Raw genomic sequence first — 27,576 nt, forward strand, 5'->3', positions numbered from 1 at the left:
TTTTCTCTTTTTCCCCAATGCTTCTACATGAGTCCAAGGTACCATCAACTTGCACTTCTTACAAACAAAGGTAAACATTATGCCACTCCAAAATACCACTGGAAAAATCAGATTTTGTCAGGTTTTTGTTGATGTTGTTGTTGTTTTTTTAATCGCATCCAACTCAAATCCTCCTTTCTGGTCCAGGCAGTATACCAATTTTCCATTGATTAGATCAGTTTCGTGTCTATATATTTGCCTTCACTTATGGTATCTCTCTTTACTTGAGTGCCATCTCTCTTCCTCTTCACCCTGAAAAATCTTTCCAGCTTATAGCCGCTAGCATTTGCTCACTATTTGATCCATAACACTTCCTCGTTGCCTGAAATGCTATAGTCCTTAGAATGAGATTCATACTGTCTATGATAAAAGCTGTGTAGCACAGTGTCAATACAGGCAAACAAGCAACAACCAGCTTTAGAATACAAGGGAGCAAGGTTAAATTCCACTGCTGTTCCCAGCTGTGTGCCTTTGGGCAAGTTAATTGACCCCTCTGAGCTTCAGCCACTTCATCAAAGAAATGAGTATCTCATATCACTGTGTTGGTAAGAAGACACAACATACACATACTGTAAAAGATCTCATGCAATGCCTGATACTTGGAGCAAACTACCACGAACTGCTTGTGTGCTACATAACTCCAGGGAGTACCCTCATATAGATCAGGGTGTGGGTTGCCAGCATGTCCCAACATTCATGGTGGCACCTCCTAGTAGGTTTTGTAGTCAGTGTATTATTACTCATGTCATGTATTTTGACCTTTCTTCCCAAGTAGATTGTGAGTATGGCAGGGCAGGCATTGTTAGGTAACTGACTACAGAAAGCCCCTACTGCCTTCATACAAGGTATGCATTTAGTAAATATTTCCCTATTCTTCCTGCCCCATCCTGCAACAACATTGCTTTTGTGAAACTGAGTCTGCGACCTACACCATTGCCTTTCATTAAAGAGTGCATTAAAAATATCTGCCACATAAAACAAATTGCTGCTTCTTTGGCAGGGATATGTTTATGGGTACTGCCCTGCCATTTCCTAGCATTGCCTCTTCGAAATCCAGTATGAAAGATTTTAGAACTCAGTCCAAGAAAAACTTGGCTTCTCTTAACATGTATATAACCCAGGGGTGCTGATAAATATGTAACAGACTGTGTTTCCCTTTTATTTTGGCCACCACGAAGCTGAAGTCCAAATATAATATTCTACTTCAGCAACTATTAGGTTGGTGCAGAAGTAATTGTGGTTTAATAGAGTCTTAGGATCTGTTACCTATGGCTCTTTTTCCCTGGTGGTCTATAGCACCTATTCTAACATAGATTTACCTATAAATTTACTTGCTAATTTTCCTTCAGTTTCCATCTTTCTGTCTTCCTTTTAATCATAAAATTCCCTGAGTTTTAGTTGGGCACACGGATGCCCAGATTGAGACTACATTTCCCAGCCACTCTTTCACTATATGACTAACAGGATGTGAACAGAAGTGATGTGTACAACTTCTGGGTGATGCCCTCAAAAGGTAAATCTTTACTCTCCGCTTGCTCTTTCCCCTTCTGAGAGGATAGAATTTAGACATGGTGGTGAGCAAACTTTGACCTTGCAGAACAGGGCAATATCCTAGGGGAGAGAGCAAAAATATAGACGGATTCCTAGAAGACGGTCAAGCCCTACCCCGCTGGATTCCTATCAGGTTTGACTTCCATGTGAGTGAGAAATAACTTTCTGTCTTTTTAAACCTGTGTTATCTTGGTCCTTCTTATCACGGCTGAATCAATACCATGCCTGATATGCCCCATCCTAATGTTTTAGTTTTATTTATATAATGTACCTTTGTCCATGTATATTTCTTTAAGCTACTTCCACTGCTATTGTTGCATGAATGGAGAGAAGAAAGTGCAAAGAAAATCAAACTAATAAAAGAAAATGAACTCCTATCACACCTCATATAGATCCATTTCTGAAGTAGAATGTTTCTTTTCAAAATGTGTTCAAAAGGGGAATATTATTTTGCATTTGTGCAGAGCTCTTAATTTTTACTTCAAAGCACTCTCACATCTTACAGAGACAGGAGAAGTAAAAAGAAATTCTTTTGTCCTTCACCTTCAACAAGGCATATCCATGAAATCTTTCCCAAACTCAAATAGGCGGAGTAAACTCAACAATCATGGAAGGAGGATGTGACAGTTAACCAGTGATCTTGAATATCATTTTCTTCAAGTAAGTGGACTTATAAAAAATTACAATAACAATGCATAGTCAACTTAACCAGCCAAACATTACAGGAAGTGCTTAAAGGAAGACATCGTGACTCTCGTCCCCTTGTTCCATTCTACCTGAGGTACCTAATGTTGAGGCCCCTTGGGTATTCGTACATTCACGCATGTCCCTCGTCTTATGCAGACCTACCTGGACATACAGGGGTTATCGTTTATGTAGATAGTATATCAGGAACATAAAACATGCACAGTTAGCTCACATCGATAAACATTGAGATAAATAACATTTCCTAGTATGGTTGTGGCAAATTTTAAGCAACCAGCCTCATTTCATTTGGAGGGAAATAATTGAATTAGCTAGTCTCCCACTGCTATAAATAGAAAAAATTCAAAACCTAATATATGTTTTGAAGATCAATTTCTATTAACTTTATCGCTAACATATATTCTCAAATCCACCTAATTTTCTCCGTCTCCCCGGTTTTAACGCAGCCCATGCTCTCTCTCATCGTCACTCACCAGGACTATTGCAATAGCTGCCTACGTGTCTCTCTACCTCCATTCTTGCCCCTGGCAATCCATTCCTACAGAGGATCCAGCATGATCTTTTAAAAACCTAAATCTGATGAAGTCTTCTCCCTGTTTAAAAGCTTCCAATTGCTTCTCACTGATGTAAGAAGGAAATCCAAACTTCTTCAATAGTTCCAGGAGGTACAAAGCGTCCACAAGCTCTTCATATTGGTCCCTGCCTAAGCCTCCGACCTTATGCCTGGCTGTTCTCTCCCTCCCACTCTTGCCTTCTTTGTACTTTGGGGTCTCTTTACCAGCTGCACCTTCTACTGAGATGCTTCCCCCTCCAATTTAAATAAAGAGTGCTTCTTGTTATTCAGGTACAAGCTTTCTCAAAGAGGCTTTCTCTAGGCCCCCAGTCGAAAGTTACCATCTTGGCACTCCCCACCATATCTCCTTATTTGGATGTCCTCAAAATTCTTTTCAATATTTGGTTTCCCCCCATTGAAGATATGTATTTGCTTCTTTGATGCTTCCCCTACTCAAATGTAAGCACCATGAGAGGAAAAATTTTCTCTTTTGCTGCCGTATTCCTGGTACCAAGAATAGTGCTTGGCATACACAAGGTGCTTAATAAATATATAAAATGAATGAAACAATCAATCAATTTAAAACAGCCTATGTTCTGTGTACTTTCTGATTGAGGGCTCTCTTTCCTATATTGAAAGAAAAGGGGAAAAAGAACTGCAGAGTAATTTAAAAATTCGACTTCAGAATTAGGTGGCCTGGATGCAAATCCCAACTTTATCTTTTGCTAGTAAGTAATTTAATTACTTAAGCCTCAGTTGTAATATTATATTTGGAAAATGTGGAATAATGACTTAGCTTACAGGTTTACAAAGATCAAATGAGGTAATGGACTTAAAGGCTTTTTTTTTATTTATCTAAAATGTTGTATAAATGGGATCATTATTTCAATAAACTGGTACATACATAAGCATTAAAAATATCAGGAATTGAATTAAATTTGACATTTAAATAACAATTACATGTAACATATACACATAGAACTATTTACCTTTTTATAACTGGATATTCTCTGACATATGTGCTCAATTTTTTCACTGCAAACGGCACTGAATTTGCTCTGCAGCTCAGTAGGAATCACTTCATTCAAAGAGTTAAGGCTGGTGCAGTTTTGTACAAAATGATCATCACTTTTAGCCAGGGCTTCAAGAATCTGTAGTGATACATGTATGCACACAGACACACACACAAAAAACAGAACAAGAAAATGAAACCTTTAAAATTAGCCAAATAAAATGTTCACAATTCCACAGCACCAGGTGACTTCCCCAGTGATTTTTTTCAGCTGCCTGGGTTATCTACGTTCAGTAAAACTCCGGCATTGAAGGGACTTGTGTGTTTGGAATCGCATGGATTACCTTCTGCTGTCCGTAAAAGGCTTCCTGAGGCAAGGGAGGGCACTTCAAAGACCCCTGGCTGGATAAATCAGCACACTCTCATGTGGGAACACAGTGCCTCTATTTTAGTCAGAGTTACTCAGAACATTTTTTGTGTGTGTGTGTCCATTTGATAGAACAAAAACTAAGGAGAGCCAATAGAATAGCTTCCTTACTTGCTACTGAGAGTCCAGTACAGAGAGTGCATTTAACAAATGTTTGTTGAAGGAATGAATAAAGGAGTTCTCTTGCTAAAGTAACAATCAATGTTACTTGCAGTGTGTGAGTGCTGATGAAAGCATCAGACAAAAGCATCCTATGATGCATTCAATTAGTAAATCCTTTTGGCTATTTTAATCAATTGTAAGGCTGTGTGTGTGTGTGTGTGTGTGTGTCTACCCTGGTTCACATCACTTCTCAGGGTTTAATACTATAAGCAGATATCAGAGATAGTCATATGCAAAATGTGGACCAAATGCACACTGAGCATAGAGCATATCTACACACCCCTGTGGGAATTTGGTTAAATTTTCTTTTTGTGTTATGAGAATTACCAGTGAATTGAAAATTATTTATCCGTCATTTATATGTAGCATGTATGACTGTTCTAAGATCACAACAACTGATTACACCTGTACCTGACATTTTTATATTAATAATATTTTGTGAGTAATGTATAGATGCTATGTTTATCTGAGTTCCCTCACCACCTCCATTTCCTTGTCTTGCAGAATATGAAATGTGAGTCCTTTCTTTAATCCCTAGTCTTGAAATTAGAGCTCCCTTTATCATTCGCAGTGTGATCTTGGGTAAATTTCTTAATTTCTTTGACTTTCTTTTCTTCGTGTGTGAAATGAAACTACTTGGAATACTAAGTTATACAGTTGTCAGGTATAAAATAACCCATGTGATTTTGCAAATTTGAAACAGCTAGAAAACAAGGCCAAATAATTACAATAACTCGGTCACAAACTCTTACATGGATCCCCTTTATTAGTATAATGTAGTTGGGTAGGGGTTTTGTTTTGAAAATACAGATTCTATATCAATAGATACATGTAGTAGTAATGTCGTCAGAATGGTGGGATTTTTCCTTTTAAGTTGACTTTCAGACCATAAAACAAAAACATAAAGTAATAATTTTTTATATTTCTATATTATTTTCTCTCACGAGAATTTTTAAAAGTACATGCTATAAATGCTCAGTCCATCTCAATGACACATATTTGAAACAAAAATTGAGATGAAGAAATAAAGGTAGCAAATCTATACGTCATATTTCTTACTTGTAATACCTGAGGGTTCACAGGGTGATATGAAAGCTGACAAAACACTACCGTTCTCACCTGTGGAGGGTCTCATGGGGGTTTGATCGATTAACCTACCTGGTTTAGCCATTTGGTTGAAGACTCACTGCCTCCCTCCCTGTCTTGCTTTAGTCTGAAGACTAAGAATTATATAAATGTCTGAGGATCTTTTCACAAATGATCTCTAAGGTTCGTGAAATTTTAGGAAATAAACTTCAGACTTGCAGAATTTGCAATTTCTCATAATATATTTCATGACTTCAAATACTCTTTAGAGGACTATGTACATTAGAAAAGAGCACTGCCTGTCGTGAAAACCATCTGAAATGTACACATGATATGAAATTAACAAACACAGCGAACTTACTAAATGCAGAGAAGACTCTGCCAAATCAATTAACACTCGCCTGGGCTCGAGTCCCATCGAACGTAACACTGTGCCCCAAAAGAGATCAATAAAAAGGAAGACTGTACACATACTGAGTAATGGGAGAAAAAAAGAAAACGAAAAGGAAGTTGAATGGGCTGACAGCTGAAACATACACGGCTACTGACATTTTTTAAGGTGGGGGATAGGGAGGGGTTCAGTTTATTTCCCAGGGTCATGCAGACCTTGGCAGTGAGGCTGAAGAAACCTTTGGGCTCGATCATCTTCTCGACCACGTTGCACTTTATCCCAGCTGTGCTGTCATACTCATACACGACCCCATATTCCAGGTGGACATTATCCACTGTCAGACTCACGTGCTCCTTCTTTCCATCGATGATAGCCATGGTGTTGAACTTGTCGATTACCTCTGGAATGAACACAATTTTCATGCACCAGAAACACATAGGGTCTGTTAGTCTTTTCGAATACTCTGAATGTCTTTGAATAATTTTTAAATAGTTCTTTAAAGGATGGCTAAATTGGAGGTGCTAAGTAAAGCATTTATCCTTGTTCACATTGTTTAAAAATAAGAACATTTTAAAAATTATGCTTGAGTGATACAAATCTCACCACTCTAACAGGACTAGTCTTATCTTTGCACATTCACTTAGATCTATGGGCCATATGTATGCCTATTTATACCAATATAAACATTATACATACAATTTTATATTTTCTCATTAAAAGCATGCATGAATTACAGTCAGCATTCTTAAAACAGTCTTAAACATTGGATGGGTATTTTCTTTAAGGAGAATAAATACATGAAGCCGTATTGAAGCAGCAGAAAGGAGATGCAGTAATCTTTTTTTCAACAGAAAGGGTGCCTGAATTTTCCCAAACAGCATCTTCTGGAGAAAGCTCATTGAGAAAATTTGTCACTATTCACTATAATAACATTTCCATCTGAAATGTCTTCTTACAAGTTTTGGTCTACTGGTATTAAAAACAAAAACAAACAAACAACAACAAAAAAAAACACTACAATCTCAGGAAGAAACTGATGAGAAGCCTAACAGTAAATATCAAATAAGCAAAAATAGAATATTAGTTAATTTTTTAAAAAGTCCTAGAACAGCAGAAACAGCAAATACAAAATAGGCAAAAGCAGAATGATGGCTTACCTTAAAATAATTAAGTCCCAGAATTGCTAGAAATCAATTTCCAGAGCATCCCATCAACCCACTTTCACAGTGCCACTTTCACTGTGGCACCAACAACAATTAGCAAAAACTAACTCAGCATAAGAGATAAATGCCTCAGGATGAGGTCCTGAGACTCTTCCTCGTTTAAATAAATAAGAGAGTTGATTTATCCTAACAACCTTGCTGCACCAAGAAAGTTGAATATTTCTACTACTGTCCCTGGACTGAGCAGATCCTACCAAGTGGCCCTCCAGGATTGGAGGAAAATCAGATTTTCCTAAGTACGCCCATATGAGCAGTGTGTGGAGGGAATTTTCCAGCTGTTCTGCATTGGAAGAACCCAAAACTACAATAAAAATGTACAGAGACATCCACCAAATATATGAGTGGAAAAATACCAGGAAAATGGAAGCGAGGATTCAAGGACTTCAGTGAAAAAGTTCTGAAACCATAATTCAAGACATTTGTCAAATGCAAGCATAAATGTAATTGCCTCAGTCCTTTCACCCTTGGCAAAGAAGCCACTGACTACCGCCGTCTCCCGGTTTGCCTCACTGAGAAAACAAAATCATAAGAGTCCTTATCAAAAGACCTCTCTCTCTTTCTCTCATTTCACATTATTAGTTTGCCTCTTTCATTACTGTCGATGTGAGAATACTTGAATCAAGAAACGATTTTCAAAGAAATTATGGACCTTCTAAGCTATGGCTTCCCAAATGTTACTGTGCTACAGATCAGATCTTGTTAAAAGGGAGATCCCCGGTCAGCAGATCTGGGGTGAGGCTGAGGTTCTGCATCTCTGTCTCAGTCCAGGGGGTGCTGCTGCTGCTGCTGTAAGACCACATTGTTGTAGAAAGGTCTACACTACAACTAAACTCAAAACAAGGAAGCACATTATAACTTGGGTTTCAAGCTTCATTCTCCCACTCACTCACGTGGGCAACTCCCTTACCCTACAGGGCTCAGTCTCTTCTCTCATAAAACGAGGCTGATGAGAATCACAGGTTTATGAGAGTTTCTTCTTTGATGACTTTATGACGTAATCTATGTAAAATACTTAATAGGGTGACTAACCACGTGCGGTAGCTATTACGTTAGTTTTAGCTAGTGCTATACATTTGTCATGACATCTATGGGTGATGCTGAGTAAAGAAAGTGGCTTGAACATATAAGATGTTCAATAATTGGGACAAGGCACAGGTACATTGAAAAGAATACTATAAACAAAAGAGGAGAAAAAGAAGGAGCCCACCTTCTACTTTGCAGTCAAAAGCGTCCCCTGCATCATCTCCAGGGGGTTTGGAGTTCGACTTTTGAAGGTCTTCTTGTGCACTCTCAATGCTATTATAAACCCACTGGATGGAATCTTGCTGGAAATGAGGAAGGGAAAAAAAACCTCAGAGGCATTAGGGTTTGCTAAAATGCATGTCCATTTCATAAGCCTGCTTCGGAAGGAGAATGGACCATATTATTTATCCTTCTAGTTGGTTTAAAAATAAAAAAATTTGAAAGAGAAAGAAAATCGACATCAGAAAGTCAATGGCAACTGTCTTGTTTAACAACTGACTTCATGAAGCTTGAAATTTTATCTCCCAAAGATTTGTTCTTAAATAAGATGGATTTCCCAAATGTCTTACTTCACTGACTCATGCATATCTTAAATGAATTATATATTTAAATAAATGAATGTTAGATGGACAATTTTCCAAAGAAACAATCATCTATAATTGTACAATTTAAATGCTCTCCCAAGATTCACTGATATTTTAATACACTTAATGCTTTTTTTGAATCAAATCAATAAAAAAATTGGATGAACATCTTCCATCTCACTGGGTTCCCAAGTGATGTAACTACCTTTTAATCTTCCCATGTCATAAATCATCCTATATTTTAATTGAAATAGCAGTTCCAGTCTTGTTCAGATAAATGAGAGAGATGAAATGGCTACTAAGTAAATGCATTCACGATTGCATTACTTTTATACTTTTTCTCCGTAAGATGATAAATTGAATTGCACCATTGAAGTGTGATATAATTTGTATTTCCATTTTTCTCTTATATTATTAACTTCTCCATTGTGTTTAATTATTATATTGCTATGCGTCATTAAAATGCTAGCTAACATTTCATCATTCACATACATCTTGGTAACCTGTTTGGCCTCCAACGAACCACATCTCCCTCTATCCATACTTTTATGTAGTTCCTTTCAAAACTGACCCTGGGCTTGGTCATGTGATCTGAATTTTCCAAAGGGATATTAGCCAGCAGGATGTAAATAGAGAGTTGATCACTTGTAATATCCCCTCTTGAAATCCAGGCACCATGCAGAAAGGAAAATCCATTTATTGTTTTTCTTAATAATTTTACTGATGAACACCTCTCCAAGAAGGCAGGTAGGGAAAATGTAAAGGAATAAAACTCAAATCCATTTGGTTACTTATTAAAATTCTGGTAGGAGGGGAAAGATATGACAATTTCAGAAGTGTCCTTTTTAAAAATTCATTCAATAATACAGTTGAATAAATATTTATTAAACTACTTACTATCAACAACAATAACCTATGCGTGTGTGTGTATGTGAATTTCAATTTACTATTCTAGTTTGACCTTATGAGTAAGCAAAATTGATGAGCTATTTCTTGTAGGTTTGGTATTTTGCAGGGTATCAGTCCTGGCCTATGAGAAAACAGCCATTCATCTTTCCGGTTTGGACACAAAGCCATATTCTCAAATCCAGAAGAGAGTCCTTCATTGTGCATGACAGAAAAAATACAAAGCCTTTCCTTTAAAATCTTTTGCATTTAAAGTATTTTTTGCATTTAGCTGATTGAGAGAATTTTCTCCTATAGTTCAATACTCACTTTTCCCTCATGAGATAATAAGCTCTGCTTATAAATTAGGATTGTCATTTTATTTTTCTACGGCACTTTGAAATTTGGATCCGAGGACAGTGCTTAAAATTTTAAATAATGACAAACACTTTTTGGTATTTCCCTTTCAGGGCCAAGTTCAATAACCTAAATAAATATATCTAAAAATCAATTGCAGACCCTGTAAAATAATCATTAAAAAATTCTAATAATAAACATTGTAAGCATGTATAATGCTTCTATATAGAAAGGATGACCATTATATGTTCTAATGCAATCATGAGGGTCAAGAAAACAGTTTAAACCTTTGGATTTCAATTTGATAAACAGTTAGCTATTTGAAAACTTATGTCACAATAAAAATGAAAATACCCCAGAGCACTTTTTAAACAGATGATAATACTGCAACAATCAAATGTAACCATTTAAGCATAATCAGTTACAACTAATTATGTAGACAAAGCAATCGTGATGAGATTTAGAATGCTGCGCATACATGTGAACCTGGAAGTAGAAACCACGGACATCTGTGGCAGGATCCTATCTTGTCCCCTGGGGTTTCTATGCAAGCACGCCATTTGATCTGGATAAGCTGAGAGGTGGCTTACCTTCATTGGTCTCCTGTATTTCCGGCAGGCTGTGACATGTGCAATAACACTGGCATGTGTCTCTTTGCTGACATTGATCCCATTTACTTTGATAATACACTGTCCGGGGTGAAGACCAGCTGCTGCGGCCACAGATCCTTGAAATGCAAATGAGAAAATTGCCAAAAACTAATTTTAGAAATAAGATGTAAAGTTTTATCACATATGCAATAAGAAAAGCAACTTTTAATATAGAAAGACTTACGTAGTACTATGTTTTTGATAGATTTGGATCTGAGAGCAATACCCTCTCAAAATTTTTAACAGGCCTTTCAAACTGTGATTAACAGAATATCTTTCCACCTCCCTAAGAATTAGTTTAAAGGGATAGTACAAAGTAACTTTTACAATTGATTAATGCTAATTGATTATGTGTCCTTTCAAATGTCGGCTCAATCTCATTTTCTCAATATGCACATATAATGGCAAAAGGAAAAAGCCAGAAACATATGCCTTAATTATCGTTCTTTAGTTTACAAAATATCTAAAAATTAAAACAGTATTTACTTCCATTTTTTAAAATGCCAATAATTAAATTCTTAAAACAAAAATCAAGTCAATTAGCAAATACCAGTAGACTGGATTTGCTAAGAAAAATAAGAGTTCAGGATATGTACAAAGGGTCAGGAACCAGAGCATTGGTGAAGAATAAAATTAATCGGATAATACCAACTATCCATTTATTTGCATACATGTAAACTTAAATATGGAAGTGGCATATCCTAACCTGTGAATTAAGATTTTCAGAACCTCCCAACCGCTATTATTTGATATTCTGAGCAAATCAACATTTACAAAGTACCATTAATACAATAAATATAATTAACATAAATTACTATAAAGCTTATCATAAGGATGCTAGAAGAGCCTTGCTTTATAAGCAATTTGTCCCATGAAGGAGTCATGAAACTTCTTAAAGAACATAACTTATACTCAAGAAGAGTAGGTATATTTTCTTCTCACTAAAATTCACTCCCAGGAATATTAAGTGGTTTTCCTGTATTGAACTGGGTCTTGGTGAAGAGAGGGACATTCCCAACAGAAGGAAAGCTTGCAAAAACCCAGACTCAGGAAATTAACCTGCACATTTGGGAACATATAAGCAGTTGGTGCGAGCTTAGAATGGGAGTGGGTGAAGGAAATACTGGACAGCAGAGCACAGCTGGGATTTGAAGACCTTATGTGCTTCGTGTGAAGTCCCAAGAGTCTGAACCTTACTATATGGAAGAGGAAAAACATTTAAGACTTTTAAGCAGAGAAGTGACATGATTCCCCCCAAAGAGAGGCTGGATCATTGTAGTTTAAGTCAAAAAATGAAAATCACAGCACCTACTGCAATTCTCTAGGCTAGAACTAAGATAGCATTAGTTATAAAGGGGAGAACGAGCAAGTATTTGATGTTTGATGGTGGTGTTTATATAGAGGCTATAGTATCCAGGATCCCTCTCTTGCCTTTAGACTCAGTGGCTGAGTTTATGGAGTCATTTAAACAAAGAGAGAAGACAGACGGTAAAGCAGCTTCCAAGAATGGATGAAAAGTTCCATTGGGCGATAATACTGAGTTTTAAGGTGCCAAAGGGACAGTTAGGTGTATGTGTTTCATAAACAATTTGTTGGAGGCTATAGAACTCAGGAAAGAGATCTGGGCTGGAGATAGAGATTCCAAAATCCCCAGCAAAGAGGATCAACAAGATTGCCTATGGAGAGCAAGAAGGCAGAGAAGGGTAGGGAGCATCAACAGTTAAAATTTGGTCAACAGATGAAAAGAGCTGGCGGAGGAGGGGTCGGAAAAAAGTCTGAAAAGTGCCATCTCAGAAATCAAGAGATGAATGGTTTAAGCAATGGGCGTGGTCAGTTTAAACAAATGCCAGAGAAAGCGCAGTTAAGAGAAGGATTATCAGTATCCATTGTATCTCCCAGTTAAATCCAGGATAATGCTTACAAGACAGACTCTGGGGACCTGGGGGGAAGGCGGGAAAGGGGGAAGGGAGGTCTTAGAGCATTGGGCTAAAATTCAAACTGGAAGGGAGGAAGAGCGGGCCAAACCACAGGCCAGCATTTCAGGAAGGTTGGCTATGACAAAAATAAAAGTTATTAGAGCGTCATCCTGGAGTTGAGCTGCTCAGTCATTGCCATCCAAACACATCACGTGGGGATCTCATTAAAATATAGACTCTGACTCAGCATTTCCTGGGTGGGGCCTGAGATTCTGCTGAACCAATTCCCAAGTGGCACTGAAGCAGTAGGTCTGGGGACCACACTTTGAGTAGCAAGGATCTGAGGGGAAAACAAGGAAGAAGGAGAGGTTTTGTGATTGCTGTTCTAGTTTAAGATGGTTTTGTTTCTTAGTTGATTTTAATGGGAAAGAACTGAACATGTTTATCGCCTATAATCCAATAAAGGGAAAAGGTTGAAAATTCTATAAGGGGGAGATCTGAAAGCGCAATTCTCCAGAGGAGGCATCTGAATGGATGGGATCCAGAATATTTGTAGAAAATAGCCTTGAACTCCAGAAAAGAAAAAAGAAGGCTTTTCCCTTTAGGATGGAGAAAAGTTGGTGATGGTGACAGAGCCAGCAATGCGTGTGCAGAAAAGGGTGTGGGACTCTGAGGGCTTCCTACCTGGTAGCCTGAATTTGTCTGTGAGATAAAAAAGGAAGCTCATCTTGGGAGATAGGAGAACGTTCTAAGGAGAAAAAGAGGGAGCTGAACAGAGATACATAAAATGATTGCTGAGTAGTAATATGGGCCCAGTAAAACGTGGGATGACACGAATTCCATATCCATGATTATTTTGTTCTAGCTACTCAGGAGAAAGAACAAAGAAGGTGCTTAGGTTGATCTGGCCTGAATGCCCCTGGAATGAGGTGGCTTGGATGCACCCGAGGGGAAAGGATGAGAGGATCTTCATGTTGCCAGCAAGAGTAACTGAAGTGGCCCACCATGGGGATAAATCTAGCTAAGGAAGGAAGTGGAGTCTTGAGGAGTGTAACTGACCAGGAAGAAAGGAGATGGGTTCAAAGAATGGCGGTTCCAACGGAATTGAAAAACAACTTAAGCAGATCAAAGTGATAAGAAACCAAAATAAAAGATTTTGGCAGATTGGAATTTTAGGTTCCAAAGGTGAAATTCCAGTTATTGATTCACTCTAGCATGTGGCCATAGAAGGGCTGAAGAACAAAAATGGAAAAGACGTTTCTTTTTTTTTTTTCTTTATGGCAAAATGATAGTACAAAAACAAACCACAGAATATCTTTTCATTTAATGCTATACATCTGAAAGGAAACGCACATGAGTGTTTCTGACTTCTGCGCTTCAGAAGCAAACAGCATAGTGACCAGACTTGCGCCTAGCCTAAGTTACAAAGACAGAACCTTGCTCTTTAAATAATATTGTAAAAGGAAAAGAAGTACGACTTGATTCAATCAGGTTTTCAGTATTAATTTTGATAGTACTAATAATGTGACTTACTCCTTTTTGCTCTAGGAAAAATGAAGATATTTGACGTATCAAATATCCCATTGCAGTACGAAATATATCCCCCTTCAGTTTTATAATATTAGTGAGTTGTTGGAAAGTTTTTAAACGTCTACTAATATATATGTGTTAAAAATATGAATGAAAGAACACGTTTTTGAAACAAGATTCATTTTTATCATAGTCATACGAACGAAGGCAGATTTATAATCTGATGAAGGTCTAGCAAGTGTGTTCTTGATCAATTTGATTCTGATAGCAATGCCTTCTCAAGATTTCCCAGTCTAATGTTTGGGTGATCACATTAAAATGCTTTATATCTTAGCAATGAAAGCATGTATGCTTCTTGATAAAATAAGCACAAATCCTCTTAGGCTTATAGTGACACTTCTTGCTATAGTAGCAAGTTATTTACTATGTTTGGCAAAGTGGGATCTACAGTTATTCCTTTAAATCATTATGATTGTTAATATAAAATTTAAAAATACATATGACAATAAGCGATATCAGTTGCTGATTTGCCCATAAAAGAACAAGAATAAAATACAAACATAAGTTTTTAGTCATTAAAATTATTTAATGTAAAATGTATTGTATTTTTATAAAATACATGGTTTATAGGAATACTTGAAGTAACCATACAGCAATACGCAGTAAATCACACAGGTCATTCTTAAACCTTAAAACTACATCTTTGAATTACTGACAAAAATAAAATTATTTGCCATCAAAGAAAAATACAAATAAATGACCTTAAAATTGTTATGTCCAAAAAAAAAAAAATTGTTATGTCCTTTGGCTTAACTGAAGCATGCAGAAAAGTAATTTGGGAAGGCATTATCCGCTTACAAATTTTTAACAATGATAAATATGCCTTCCAATTTTCAAGAATTTTAAAAGATTTTAAGAATGTACTACCAATGAGGTAATACAGTGAAAAAGTGATGGAGAAAATTCATAACAACATAATTATGCATTTTAAACGTCTTCTCGTTCAGCAAAGAATATCAGGATGTGCTGGAAAGCTGTTTCCCACACAGACTGAATTTCTCACCTCTTCCTACCGCATGCACAACTGATGGGCCATATCCTCGGATCTGGAATCCAAGTCCCTCAGCTGAATCTGGGATTTTCACTGTCCTACAATCAATCAGAAAATAAGGTAGTATGACTAATTTTTAAACACCACAATTGGTTAAAGCAATAGGTTGTGCACATCTTTATTCCTTCTTTCAATAAATTTGTATTGAGGATCTACCACGTGAAAGACACTGGGCCAGAAACCCTTGAAGGAGACATCCTGGCAGATGCCCTCATAGAGGAATGTAGCAGGCAGGCAATCCAGAGTTCTTTACTTGAATTTAGGGATTGGATAGTATATCCTGAACCAGGAACAGGCTGTGGGCTCAGACAAACCTAGCTCTGAATCCTCAGTTAGTCATCTGATGGTTAGATTACTTGGATGAGCTCCTTCATTTCTCTGAGCCTGAGTGTCCAGAAAGATGTGATGGTCAAACTGACTTTGCAGGGTGTAGGTGGTGATTAAAAGAGATACCTTCGATAAATTACCCTGCATTATGCTATGAACTAGGGATGTACTTAACAAAACAAAGCTTCTCTCTTTAGTTTACTGTGACAAAGAAGTCATCAGTGCACTATGAACTTTCTTTGTTAAAATTAATATGAAAGAAACACAGAGTGCATATATTTCTACCTGTTGGGAACTTCATCAAAGAACACAACACAGAGCTCATTTTAAAGAACGGATGCGTCAAACACTGCATCAAAGTAATTGAAGAGTATGATTAACTTTAGCATTTATGCAGTGGAATTTTAAAAGAATAATACATCAAAAGGTAGACCTGAATAAGTAAAAAAATATATATATTTTCACTGAACCCACATGGAAAAGAAGATGAAGGGATGGAGAACTTGAGCGAGCCGTCATACACCAGGGAGGGATGTCCAATTTGGCACTAATAAATGAGCTACTCCAGAGCAGGAAGCCAGAAATCAGATAGCGATGATGAAAAGTGGAGACCACGAGATCAGATGGAACATCAGAACAATAAAAATGAGTGTAATAAATTGCAGTAGAGAGTAAAGTCAAATGAATACAAAGCAATAAATTTTGATGGCTAGCCCTTGAGGCCCCAGAAACAAAAGTGTTTTCCAAAAGCTGATGAATTCACCATGAAATAAATGTGGCAGCTCTTCAAGGGCACATTAGACAGGGTCTGAAGTTGGGGACAGCTGCGCTGATTGGCAGTTTCTGAAAGAGCTGTTGGAGCAGTTTGAGCAACACTGTGCCTAGAACGCTTGAGGAAGCCACATACTTCATGTAGGACTGAAGGCAGAGGCTGCCGCTGCCATTTAAAATATAACCTAGGCAGGCCTTCAGGCATTTGGTGATAGAAATGCACTTGGTCTATTCCAGGGACCCTTGAAAGTATTATATTATTAAAAATTAGGTTACACCCTATGAAGCAATCTGCACATTGGCGGGATGGAGGTCACAGAACAAATTCATCCTTTATCCTAATTAAATAACTTGGGTGTGTAAAGTTGTATATGCTTTCTCTGAGTAGCACCGTGTTACCAGCGTCTGTCAAAGATACACGTGAAAATGGACAATAGCTGACTAAGGAAAAGGGAATAAATACATTTTCTGAGCATTAAACAAAAAATAAAGGTAGCTCATGCTTCTGTGTATTGTGAATGCAAGTTCACTTTTGCCAAAATAACTTAGAGCTTTCAAGCCATTGTCAATTATCATTATTTAGGATTGTAAACAATTCATAGTGGCTTCTCAACCCTTTCTAGGCAATGTCTTCTATCTTTCTAATATTGCTATGGAAGGTGGACTGTACACTAATCTTCAAAAAGATTATTATAATTTTCTTAACAAAATTTGTACAAAAAAACCATGAGATGATTTGGTCATAATTTGGAGACTTTCTTCATAAAATGATCTTTGGAAAACATATTTCTCTGATGGGAACACTATTAAAGGAAGAATTAAATATATTCAAAAGGAATGTTCTATTTCCTGTAGAAAGTAAGTGCATTAAATCATCTGTTACAAAGCAAAGCCTTCTGAAAAATCCCTTGATGTTATCAAGTGTAAAATACAGCTAGATTCAAAAGAAAACATCCGTGTAGTATTTATCTCTCATGTTTTTTTCTTTTTTACCCCAAACAGGATACTACATAAATTATAAGTAACTATAGTAAGAAAATGTGAGAGAGTGATTAATAGGAATCATACATTAAAATGGATTACATTAAAATGGATACATTAAAAAGGAAAGGTTACAAATTTCAAATGAATTCAAACAAAAAGGGAAAAATGAATACCCCATCCCCAAAACTGTTTTGAAATACAAGTTAAAATAGGCTCTTGATGTAATAAAGAAGCAATTGGGAAAAAAAAAGAAATGAGAGAACAGTTAAGCATCACGGGAGTACACATTATGTGCTGAACGTGTCACTAAGTCCATTACAAACCTAGATGTATTTAATGCTCTTAGCAAATCCAAGATAGGCAATCCTATCCTCCCCATTTTCTTTTTTTTAAATGGATGAGTGTGTTGAAGCAACACAATTAGCAAGCAAGTGGTGGAAGACAGGCTTACACCTGGTCCAGGAATATCGGGTTCCAGATACTATGCAACCAACACCAAAGGAAAAATTAAAGACCCAAGCGTCCAACCCTGCTCATCTAGCTACCACTTCTAGAACTGATGATTTGCTCTTTTCTATTTACTTTTGGAGCTGATGACTTCGAAGTCCTCTAACTGTTGGAATTTTTTTCCTCAGTAGACCAGTATTTGCAGGGTTAATTCTGGGGCAAGGGACAGTGGGAGAGAGCCTTCATGTTCACTAATAATTGCTTTGGAGTCCTACTCCCTTATTCCTTTCCAGTCTGTCCTTTTCCTTTTAAATGTCCTCAGAGTGTCCAGAGGTGGACAAAGAGATTAGTCTTCTCCTTTATAGGGTTTGATTACGCGGGAGTCATTATGCTTATTTGCTGGTCTCTAGCTCAAAGTCTTTCCCAATTACTAACATTAATGAGTCACACTCATGCTTTCAGACCCCTTGGTAGGCTGTTGGTAGCAACTAAAGCATCTACCTTGATGACTTAACACTGCTGAATGTAGCGCCTTACACTGAACTTCAACTCTGAAGGTAAATTCTAAGTGTATATAGTATTCTCCCCTGCTGGTATACATTAAGGCAGAGAAGAATACTATGTATACTCGAATATTTTCCTAAGTCATTAAAATAAACCTTTCTTTTGAAGTGATACCTTTATGTATCTTAAAATAAATGAAGTTGCTTATTACCACTGATAAATTATAAAATGAAATTATAAACAGTAATTTGATATGATCATAGTACATTAATACACTATGCTAAGCACTTTAAATGCATTATCTCGATTAATTGCTTAAACCAATGGAAACCTGACGAGGAACACGAGACCATCAATGATTTGCAGAAGAAAAGCCAGTGTCTGCCAAATGTAGCCATAATATCTTGTTAATTAAAAAAAAAGAAAAAAGATCATGAAGCATGATCCCATTTTATAAATATATGATAGTATACATGTGTCAGTACTTAGAAAATTCAACGTGGAATTTCAAAAGAATAACTGATTATTTATGAATGATATGGTAATAAGAAAAATGTCTTCCTTTAGAAAAATCTGTATTCTAAATTTCCTATAACGAACATGAGTTTTTCTAATCAGAGGTAGACAGACAGATTGACATATTATTTAAAAGAATGGACATATTACTAAGTACACACAAGCATGAAAGCATCTTTCACCAGTCTTAATCCCATCTTCCATGAGTGTTTAATTACAAATGATATCTAATCAACTCACAGCCATTGAAATTTTTAGAGCTGAATATGGAGGAATGTAGTTCTTTATTATCGAGTGTTCTATTAGTTTTCATGACTTCCTGTCAAACTCAGCCCAACCCAGACCAGAAAAAATTGGGGCAGCAAAAGGAAAGTATTATTTCTGCTGAAACTACCTAGCAAGCGTTTTGTCATCATAAACAATGTAGTTTTTCCCATCGTCTAAAGGCCAGCATCAGTGATGTTTCTGAGGTTTAAAGATTCCATGCAATGAGATGATTAATTCCAGGCAATTGCTTAACTTTTCTATTTTATTCACCTATGTAGATTTTTTTCTTTTTTTTTTTTTTTTAATCCCACATAAATCATACAACTTACTCCCTTGGCTTTGTGCTCACAAGAACTCTGAGAGGTTTTCTGCTGTTTAAGCATGATTTCAGGAAGCAATCCACTTCATTGAAAGGTCTCATAAAAACTAGGTCACCATTAATAGCAAAAATCTTTTTCCCAACTTCCATGCCAGCCATCTAAGAGAGAAGTAGCAAAAAACTCAAATTATATTTTAATAAGGAATCTATTTCTCATAGAATTAGAATCTGAAAAGCTCTAGAACGTACAGAGTTTGACATCTTAACACATCTACAATGTTTTCATACAACTTCACAACACCGAACTGTGGGCGAGATAATAGTTATTCTCTCTGACCTAGTTTTAAATTGGATCACCCATCTTTACTGAAATTCTCCCCCTCCCTCCATGACTTGACATTGTACTCCTCTTGTGACCCTTTGTCCTGTTGTATTTTATAGTCTTTTTCTTATTTCATCCTTTTAACTATAGTCAAACCCAGGTTAATTGTTTTGACTGTGTTTTCCATCTATGTCCAATTAATTCAGAGTTTCAATTTCAATATAGACATAGATGACAACCAAAGATGCATCGCTAGCCTAACAGCGCTGAAGTGTCTCTAGGGCAGGAGAGAAGAATGACCTGAAATCCAAGGAAGAGAGTTCCCACAAGCACAGACTGCAAAATGCAGAAAAGACAACAAAGAAGACATTATCTCATCAGCCAATCTGGCCGCTCTTCTGAACCAACCCTACTGCCTATAAACTATAGGCCGCGTTTGGTTGCCAGATAAATGATGAAAACCTGGGAGAAAACATTTTATCAGTGGCATAATCAGAAGAAGTTGTGCTCCAAGAACATCCTCTGAAAATGACTGTGAGAAGCATTTTCTTGGCACAGAAACTTACTAAAAGTAGTCATTTGTTGGCCAGGCCCTCTAATAGAGTATGAGTTGACCAGAGTTACTGTGTTTGACATTATGTGCTGTACATAAAGCTTTGTTTCGCATGAACTTTTTTTTGGTAAAAGACAGAGACCTGGGCATGAGCAGACAGGATGATGGGCAAAACTTCACTACTGACTTTAAATAGATTCGAAGGTAAATGCCATGCTTCATTCATTCTCATGTTCTTTATTAAAGATTTAAATATTGAGAAATTGAGAAGTTTGCTGGAGGATTAAGTACCTTACAAGCCAGGCAGCAAGGTGAGAATACTTAAAATCTCATAAACCTGCTACGTAACACTAGAAAGTAGGTTCCATGAGGGCAGGGAATTTTGTCTGCTTTGTTCCTTGCTGTATTCCCAGAGCCTAGAACACTGCCTAGCATATAATAGGTACTAAATAAATATTTCTGAATGAATGAAAATGAATGAATGATCAGGAGATTTCTTTGTTTAAAGGGCTGGTGAGGTAAAAGAACATGAATCAGCATTAACAAGTCAAACCATGTGCTTACTGATGGAAGTTGTATTTATATGACAATCGAGAGTGAAAGGAAAATAGAAGACACAGCCCTTGAATTAATTGATGGAAGAACTATCTGACATACATAATACAATCTTACCCTAGACAGTCTCCACAGGGTTCCAGGCTAGACTCAGTAAACAAAGAAGTCCCGGGGGCATGGAATGAACCATTTGGCCTCCCAGACAGGTCACGAAGTTCACTGCCGGAGATATCTCCAATACCTGCCCCTCCCCAACTATACCTGAATGCCCAGACATCGGCCCCTCTGTCACAAATCCCAAGAGTATTTGGTAGAACTTCAGAATAAGATTATTCAGAAACATTATTTTCAATAAAGATACTTAAAGGCTGACTATAATTTGGTTAGAACTTTTATATTTATATGTCATGGACAACAAATTTAAATAAAAATGTTAATTTACATTACCTCGGCATTAGACCCCTTTTCTACCAACTTAATTATTGGAACTTTATTTTTGTCTTCTAACCCAAAACCATAGCTGCCTTCATTGGATTTAATCTGAAAAGCAAAATATTAACATTATTAATAATGCAAAAAGGAAAAAAAGGTTGCAAATAAAACAGAATGCAATAACATGTATCACTATCAAATATGTTTATGTAATCTCCTAATGTCTAATCCAGACAATTTACATAACATATTAATAAACTTACCAATAATGATTTAGCTATAACATTTTCCACAACTTTTAAATCATGTTTCATAAGTCGGTGTTTCATATTGGATCCTTCCATTTCCTCATCAGCAAAAAAACGGAAAAGTAGGGGTTCATCTTTGAATTCACTTTTTTCAAGGACTATGGAAACAAAGAGAGATTCAAATTGTTTCAGTTAATCCAAAAATCAAACTCTTTGTCCACATTGATAGACATTCAGTAAATTGACACCTGTACCATGATTTCGATTTTATACTCATAGTACTTACATTTATAAATATCCCTGATGTTTTTCTATTTCTTTCCATAATTTCAAGCCCTGTTTCCTTTAAATCACTGTTACGTAACAGATTCTGAATTTTTAACAAAATTGTATTTTTTCATTAACTTTTTTATACTTAACCAAGTCTTTCACTTTCCAGATTAAAACCTTCATTTAAATAAAGATTATATTGAATCAAAAAATATACAATCCAACACAAAACCTACAGTGTCTTTTATTTGTAGCAAACATTTTAAGTATGTTTTTAATATCATGCACAATTCTGGGAAAATTCAAACGGGTTAATTGTTGTCTTTATGTGTGTGAGTAATTCCCATTGTGGTCATTTTGTTCTGACACTTGAAACTAGAACTATGTCTTCTGGGTGAAATGCGATTTTAGTTTCCACTAATTCCTAGTTCTTTTCTGTTTAAAAGCATTATTTTCAAATAAACTTATTTCTGCAAAGGTAAGTTTTTTCCCTTTTATCTTAACATTAATATTTTCCCCCAAATCCCTAAGATTCTTAGCATGTCCTAATGATACAAGGTTCACATGTATAAGCCCTTTTTAAATAAGGCTTAATACTGGTAGAAAGAATTTGTATTCAGTGAGATCCTAATAGCAGTTAAAATGTGTTCAAAGCTACATCTTCTCTATTTCCATTTATCTTTCCTCAGTTCCTTGAAGAGTGCTTGTTGGGACAGGTTGATTCATTGAGCCAGGGAGCTAAACTGAAGGCAGTAGTCCCATGGCACAGTAGAAAGTTAAGGCTTTCTGATGAGACAGACCTACGTTTAAATTCCAGTTCTGGAATTGATTCTGGGTGTAACATTGGGAAAGTTACTTAAACTCTTTGAACTTCAATTTCCTCACCGGTGAAATGGAGGCCATAAAGCCTTCTTCATAATGTTGTACAAAACTAAAATGAAGTAATAAATATAAATAACTTGACATAGTGCTACAAATCAAAAATGAATGTGGTTTATTTCAGTATTCTTAGAGTTCCCAATAATAATTGCTGACCAGAAGTATTAGGTTGGTGCAAAAGTAATTGCGTCTTGAAAGGTTAAAAACCATTGCAAAAACCGCAATTACTTTTGCACCAATCTAATACGTATGTATTGATCTTTGGATGGAAAATCATCTAGCAATGTGAGTTAACAAATGAAACAACCACAAATTAAAAAGAAGCACAAGTTATAACTGATAATAGAAATGAGAAATGAGAATATATCTGTGATCGAGTAAGGTCTGGTCTACGTGACCTAAGCAGTTTCCCAAAACTCACATAGTGTTTGGTTACTATTTTCCTCCACGAAATAGTCTGTCTAAAAGGAGTGCAAAGGGACATCAAATAGTCCGGCATGAGTCAAATTGGTTGTGATTTACTGACAGAGACTTTTGCCAGGACAACTCAGTATTTCAAAATAAATGCTGAAATCAAATTATCTCTTATTACTGCTTGTTTTCAGCTTGGTATTAAGCTTTATTCCCTATAATGATATCATTTCTTCCATTCAATAGTTTCCTGTTCAAGAACCAATATTTCCCTGTCACAATTGATACAGTATTCTAGTGAAATGTAATGGAGTTCCCAAAGGAATAAATGATAACAAGGATTCTCTCAAAATTGCTGTAACTGTTGTTGTACTTCCTTCTTCATAAAAAGGTAACAACCTTCTGAAAGTAATTGACAAATAGATATAAGTGCTATCAAATACACGTCTATGAGCATGTACATATTAACAATAAAAACAGACTGAGTTTATAGAATTTCTCAGATGGTATGAATAGAGAGGGAAAACTAAGTCTCATTATTTTTATAAATTTAAAAGGAATAAAGTCATCAAACAAGAAAAAAAAATCAATCTTTAATTAGTAGCCAGAAAGAAACAGATTTTTTCCAGATTTATAATTTTGTTCCCTGAGGTAATTTTGAAAATATTTTTAGAAAAAGCACAGTAAATATTTAACCGCATATACTCTCATTTAATCATTTTAATATATGCTAGCATTAAAAAAAAAAAAAACACGAGTCTGATCTGAAATAGTTTTAAAGAAGTATATGAGCTTTTTTCTAAAAACAAAAGCAAAAACAAAAAAAAACTTCTAAGCTTATTCCCTTGCTCTTCTGGAATCAGTTACAGTCAAGAAAAATAGAAGAGCAGTCATGGCAACTGGTAGATAATAACAATTAGACATAGGATGGCACAAGCAGTGAAACTGAACGCAGATGTGGTGACCCAGTGTTTAGAAATGGCACGACCCAGACAGTCTTGCTGGTTCGTCTCTACATGACCTCACTAGAACACTGAGATACACTCAGTGTCCTAACAAAAACAAAACAGTGAAATAGATGTGTAAGCTTCCAGAATAAAAATTCCTACCATGGTGCATAAATCCATTGTCACAGAGTCCAACGCCAAATATCATGGCCTCTTCTCTGGTGCGGCAGTCCCCCTGTTAACCATTAGAGCACCGTACTGGTTAATAGGCAACCGAAGGCTTGCATCCTGACTACACGCAACAGTCCCAGCACGAAACTAACAAAGTCATTCACATAGTATAGCATACACTGTTTTCATAAGCCTACGATACATCGAATTGTTGTAAAACAGTCACTTGACAGTGAAAACATCTTCTTTTGACATTAAATGAAAAACAAAGATTTAATATTTCTTGAGAAAAACCATACTTGACTAAACATGAAAATATATAAGTAACTAAAATGTATTGCTACAATAAACGACCCCTTTCTCTTGTTTCTTCAATCTTATATTCCAATTATGGATAAAGGAAATATTCCATATATGAAAACACACGAAATAAAGACAAATAAACATCATTATACACGATCTTTGTTATCACTTCCCTTCCACCAAATGCCCTTGATCTTTAAAGAGCCCTAAAGAAACCTACTAATCTAGGGTGACTAGTAAGACCCTAAGAGTAAATTGTTTGATTGAGCCAGCAAATGCAAGCTTCTCTTTCACTATTTTGCCGAAAAAATAATTAGATCATAGAGCTGAACTTAGAAAGAAAGCCCAATGAAACCTCTTGTTATGATTTTAACCTAGAAAGCACTTATCTTTGTAGTATGAATATGGATTCATATATATGCATATGTATGTGTATATGCATGTATGTATGATATACATGACAGTTGTATGTGTTACGGTTTAAGAAGTTCTTTCTCACATATTATCTCATTTTTGTCCTAGTCCTATCTTTTAGCACTTAGGTACTCTACCAAATCTATCCTCGTCTCTCAGGCTTCTATTCCATTTCACGTCAACACCCTAATCTAGTGTTTCTTTGTCTCACTTGTAAATTATAATTTTTTTATACTTTCTCCAACTTATGCTGTGATAGAATTAAACTTTCTTATGCAGAAATTTCATGTTCCAAAACTTTAAATAATTTTTTTTTTAATTATCATAACATCAAAATTTCTGTTGGGCTTTCAAGGTCTTCCATATGCTGGCTTCATCCTACCTCTCCAGCTCCACTTTCCAAATAGCCACACCTTGTGCTCTAGTCAAGTTGGCCCCTGCTGTTGCCTGAACTCTGTGCTTACTTTCATCCTTGCTTTCACTCACGTTATCATTCATACCACAATGCCCTTCTTACCCCGTACCCATTTCCATTCTATCTATTGTCTATCAAGGACCAAGACAAGTTCTACCTCATGCTGTCACAATCTTCCTGCTAACTACGAAAGCACTTATAATATGTATCTTTGGACAATGCATCTGTGCCCTTTTCAAAAATCTAGCTGTTAAGTAACTTTTATGCATTCATTCAAAATGTATTTATATATTTTTTGCCACACCGTATGCCAAAGTGCTAGAGATAATATAGTAAAACATTCAATCACAAAACTACTTCCCCGTACTCAAGTCATTCAAATCTAGTGAAGGACAAGTTCACTTAAAATGTGGTGCATAGTAAGTACCATTATTCAATTTAGTCAATATTCCCAATCAGGCATTATACTAGGTGCTAGAACAAAGGTTACATAGTTCCCTGCCCTCTAAGAAACAGGTGTGTTAGGGCAGTTTCAGTATAACACGGTATTTGCTAAGACAGATCTCCCCAGGGAACTGAGACCACAGACTCTGAGCCCTGCTAGAGGACCCAGCCAAGCTTCCTAGAGGAGATGATGCTGGAGTGAAATCTTAAAGGATGTGTAAAAATTAGCCCCATCAACTAACAGTCCTTTGAAGTCAAAAACCATGCCTGCTTCCTGTTTTCTTGGTTTGCTTTATTTGACTCTTCAAAGCAACTGCTTACATGTTAAACTTTCAATAAGAGTTTGTTTAATAGTCACTGACATTTAATTGATTATTAAACTGACATGCTGGCCAGACTATTATTTTATTGAACAGATGATATAAAAAATACGGTCTAAAGTGTGCTGGTACCTATACGCCTTTTAAACATCCTTCTTTTGTCACATAGAACTGTTGAGAATCAAAAGAGAGCACAACAGAAACAGCTTGGGTTGTGAAGAAGGAAGGCATTAATTATACAGTATGACTGACCCATAAACAAATCACAACTGACGTGATTTAAATGTTTTAGACGTACATTAATGCACTTGCTACATCAGGAGTCGACTTCATGGAATAAGTTATTTATACCCAATTGTACTAGACGCAGCCCAACAGCGAATGAAAAATGTATTCAGAGGAAAACAACAGTCATCACGCTTTTCATGATGACAACATACAATACATTACAGAATAACAGGAAAACCGTCAGATCTAGAATATACTCCAAACAATACAAAGACTATCCTATTGGAGGCAGTTCTTTATTCTGTCTTCTAAAGCTGTCCAAATCAACTCAGTGCCCTGGTCAATACTGGCTGTTAGGCTTTATTATCACTTGAGACTTGGTGGAAAGAGATCCCTCCTTTTTAGATTAAGAATTTATCATTCTCTTATCATTCCATTACTATGCTTTTGTCCTCAAAGCCAGCCCTTGTTTTCCTCATCTGAAGCTAAGCAGTAAGAGTTAATTATGTCTGATACTTATATTTGGAAAAGTCTTACCATATCAGAATCATAAAGCTTCAGTGATAAAGAAGAAATGACATGTAAAGCTATAATAGGAAGTAAACAGTTGTGAAAATAAAATCTAGTGAGATTAAGTGCCTTGTTCAAGTTTGCGTAACCACTTATTGGCAGAACTGTCATCAGACCTTGGGTTCCCCAAGTCCTAGTCCACTGAAATTTCTACTATGTACAATTTCTACAGACATTGTCATAACAGGCCACCAAAAAACAAACCTGAAGATAAAAACCAATTGCAACTTGGTCCAGTTTTTGAGCAACTTATTCTATTCTTCTAATGACCACACTTGGAAAGTAAAACTGCCAAAAGGAAAAAAAAAAGTTGATAACTGACTTCCAGAGTCAGAACTTTAAGTACTTATTCAGCACCAGCTTTTACTTCAAAATATTTTTCTTCAGTTTTCTCACATAGCCAACATATAGTACAAGTTCATGTGAATTCTATTATGCTGTAGTTTCTATGTGAAATTCCAACTGTGATACCAAGTACAGAACCAATTCCAATGACACATACTGACCATCATGTTATAACAGGTTCTGACACTAATAAACCCACTGGGCGTACAAATTAGGGTTTTATCTAATGGTAACTGTTGATTTAACCTAAAATCTTAACTTCTAAATAGAATACTTTGAAAACACAAATATAGGTGGCCTTGGATAACCTAGGAATTAATATTAAATAATAAAAATCTCAAAATGTATGTGTGTAGATAAATCAAATGTAAATTAAACATTAATATTGGAAACAAAAAAACATTTTTTA

General features: G+C 36.1%; 1 protein-coding gene across 2 annotated transcripts in view; it reads right to left on the minus strand.

The window, feature by feature from the left end:
• Positions 1-27,576, minus strand: part of PREX2 (phosphatidylinositol-3,4,5-trisphosphate dependent Rac exchange factor 2) — a 237,988-nt gene that overhangs the window by 101,794 nt on the left and 108,618 nt on the right. For both annotated transcript variants that reach the window (XM_033126386.1, XM_033126387.1), the window contains exons 15-23: positions 24,120-24,192; positions 21,466-21,608; positions 21,218-21,310; positions 19,351-19,499; positions 15,158-15,243; positions 10,589-10,725; positions 8,357-8,474; positions 6,142-6,326; positions 3,838-3,999 (exon numbers count right to left, since the gene is read on the minus strand). In XM_033126386.1, coding sequence (XP_032982277.1) covers positions 3,838-3,999; positions 6,142-6,326; positions 8,357-8,474; positions 10,589-10,725; positions 15,158-15,243; positions 19,351-19,499; positions 21,218-21,310; positions 21,466-21,608; positions 24,120-24,192 — 1,146 coding nt within the window. The remainder of the gene's footprint in view (positions 1-3,837; positions 4,000-6,141; positions 6,327-8,356; positions 8,475-10,588; positions 10,726-15,157; positions 15,244-19,350; positions 19,500-21,217; positions 21,311-21,465; positions 21,609-24,119; positions 24,193-27,576) is intronic.

This window comes from Rhinolophus ferrumequinum, chromosome 14 (assembly GCF_004115265.2).
Source record: "Rhinolophus ferrumequinum isolate MPI-CBG mRhiFer1 chromosome 14, mRhiFer1_v1.p, whole genome shotgun sequence".
Taxonomy (NCBI): domain Eukaryota; kingdom Metazoa; phylum Chordata; class Mammalia; order Chiroptera; family Rhinolophidae; genus Rhinolophus; species Rhinolophus ferrumequinum.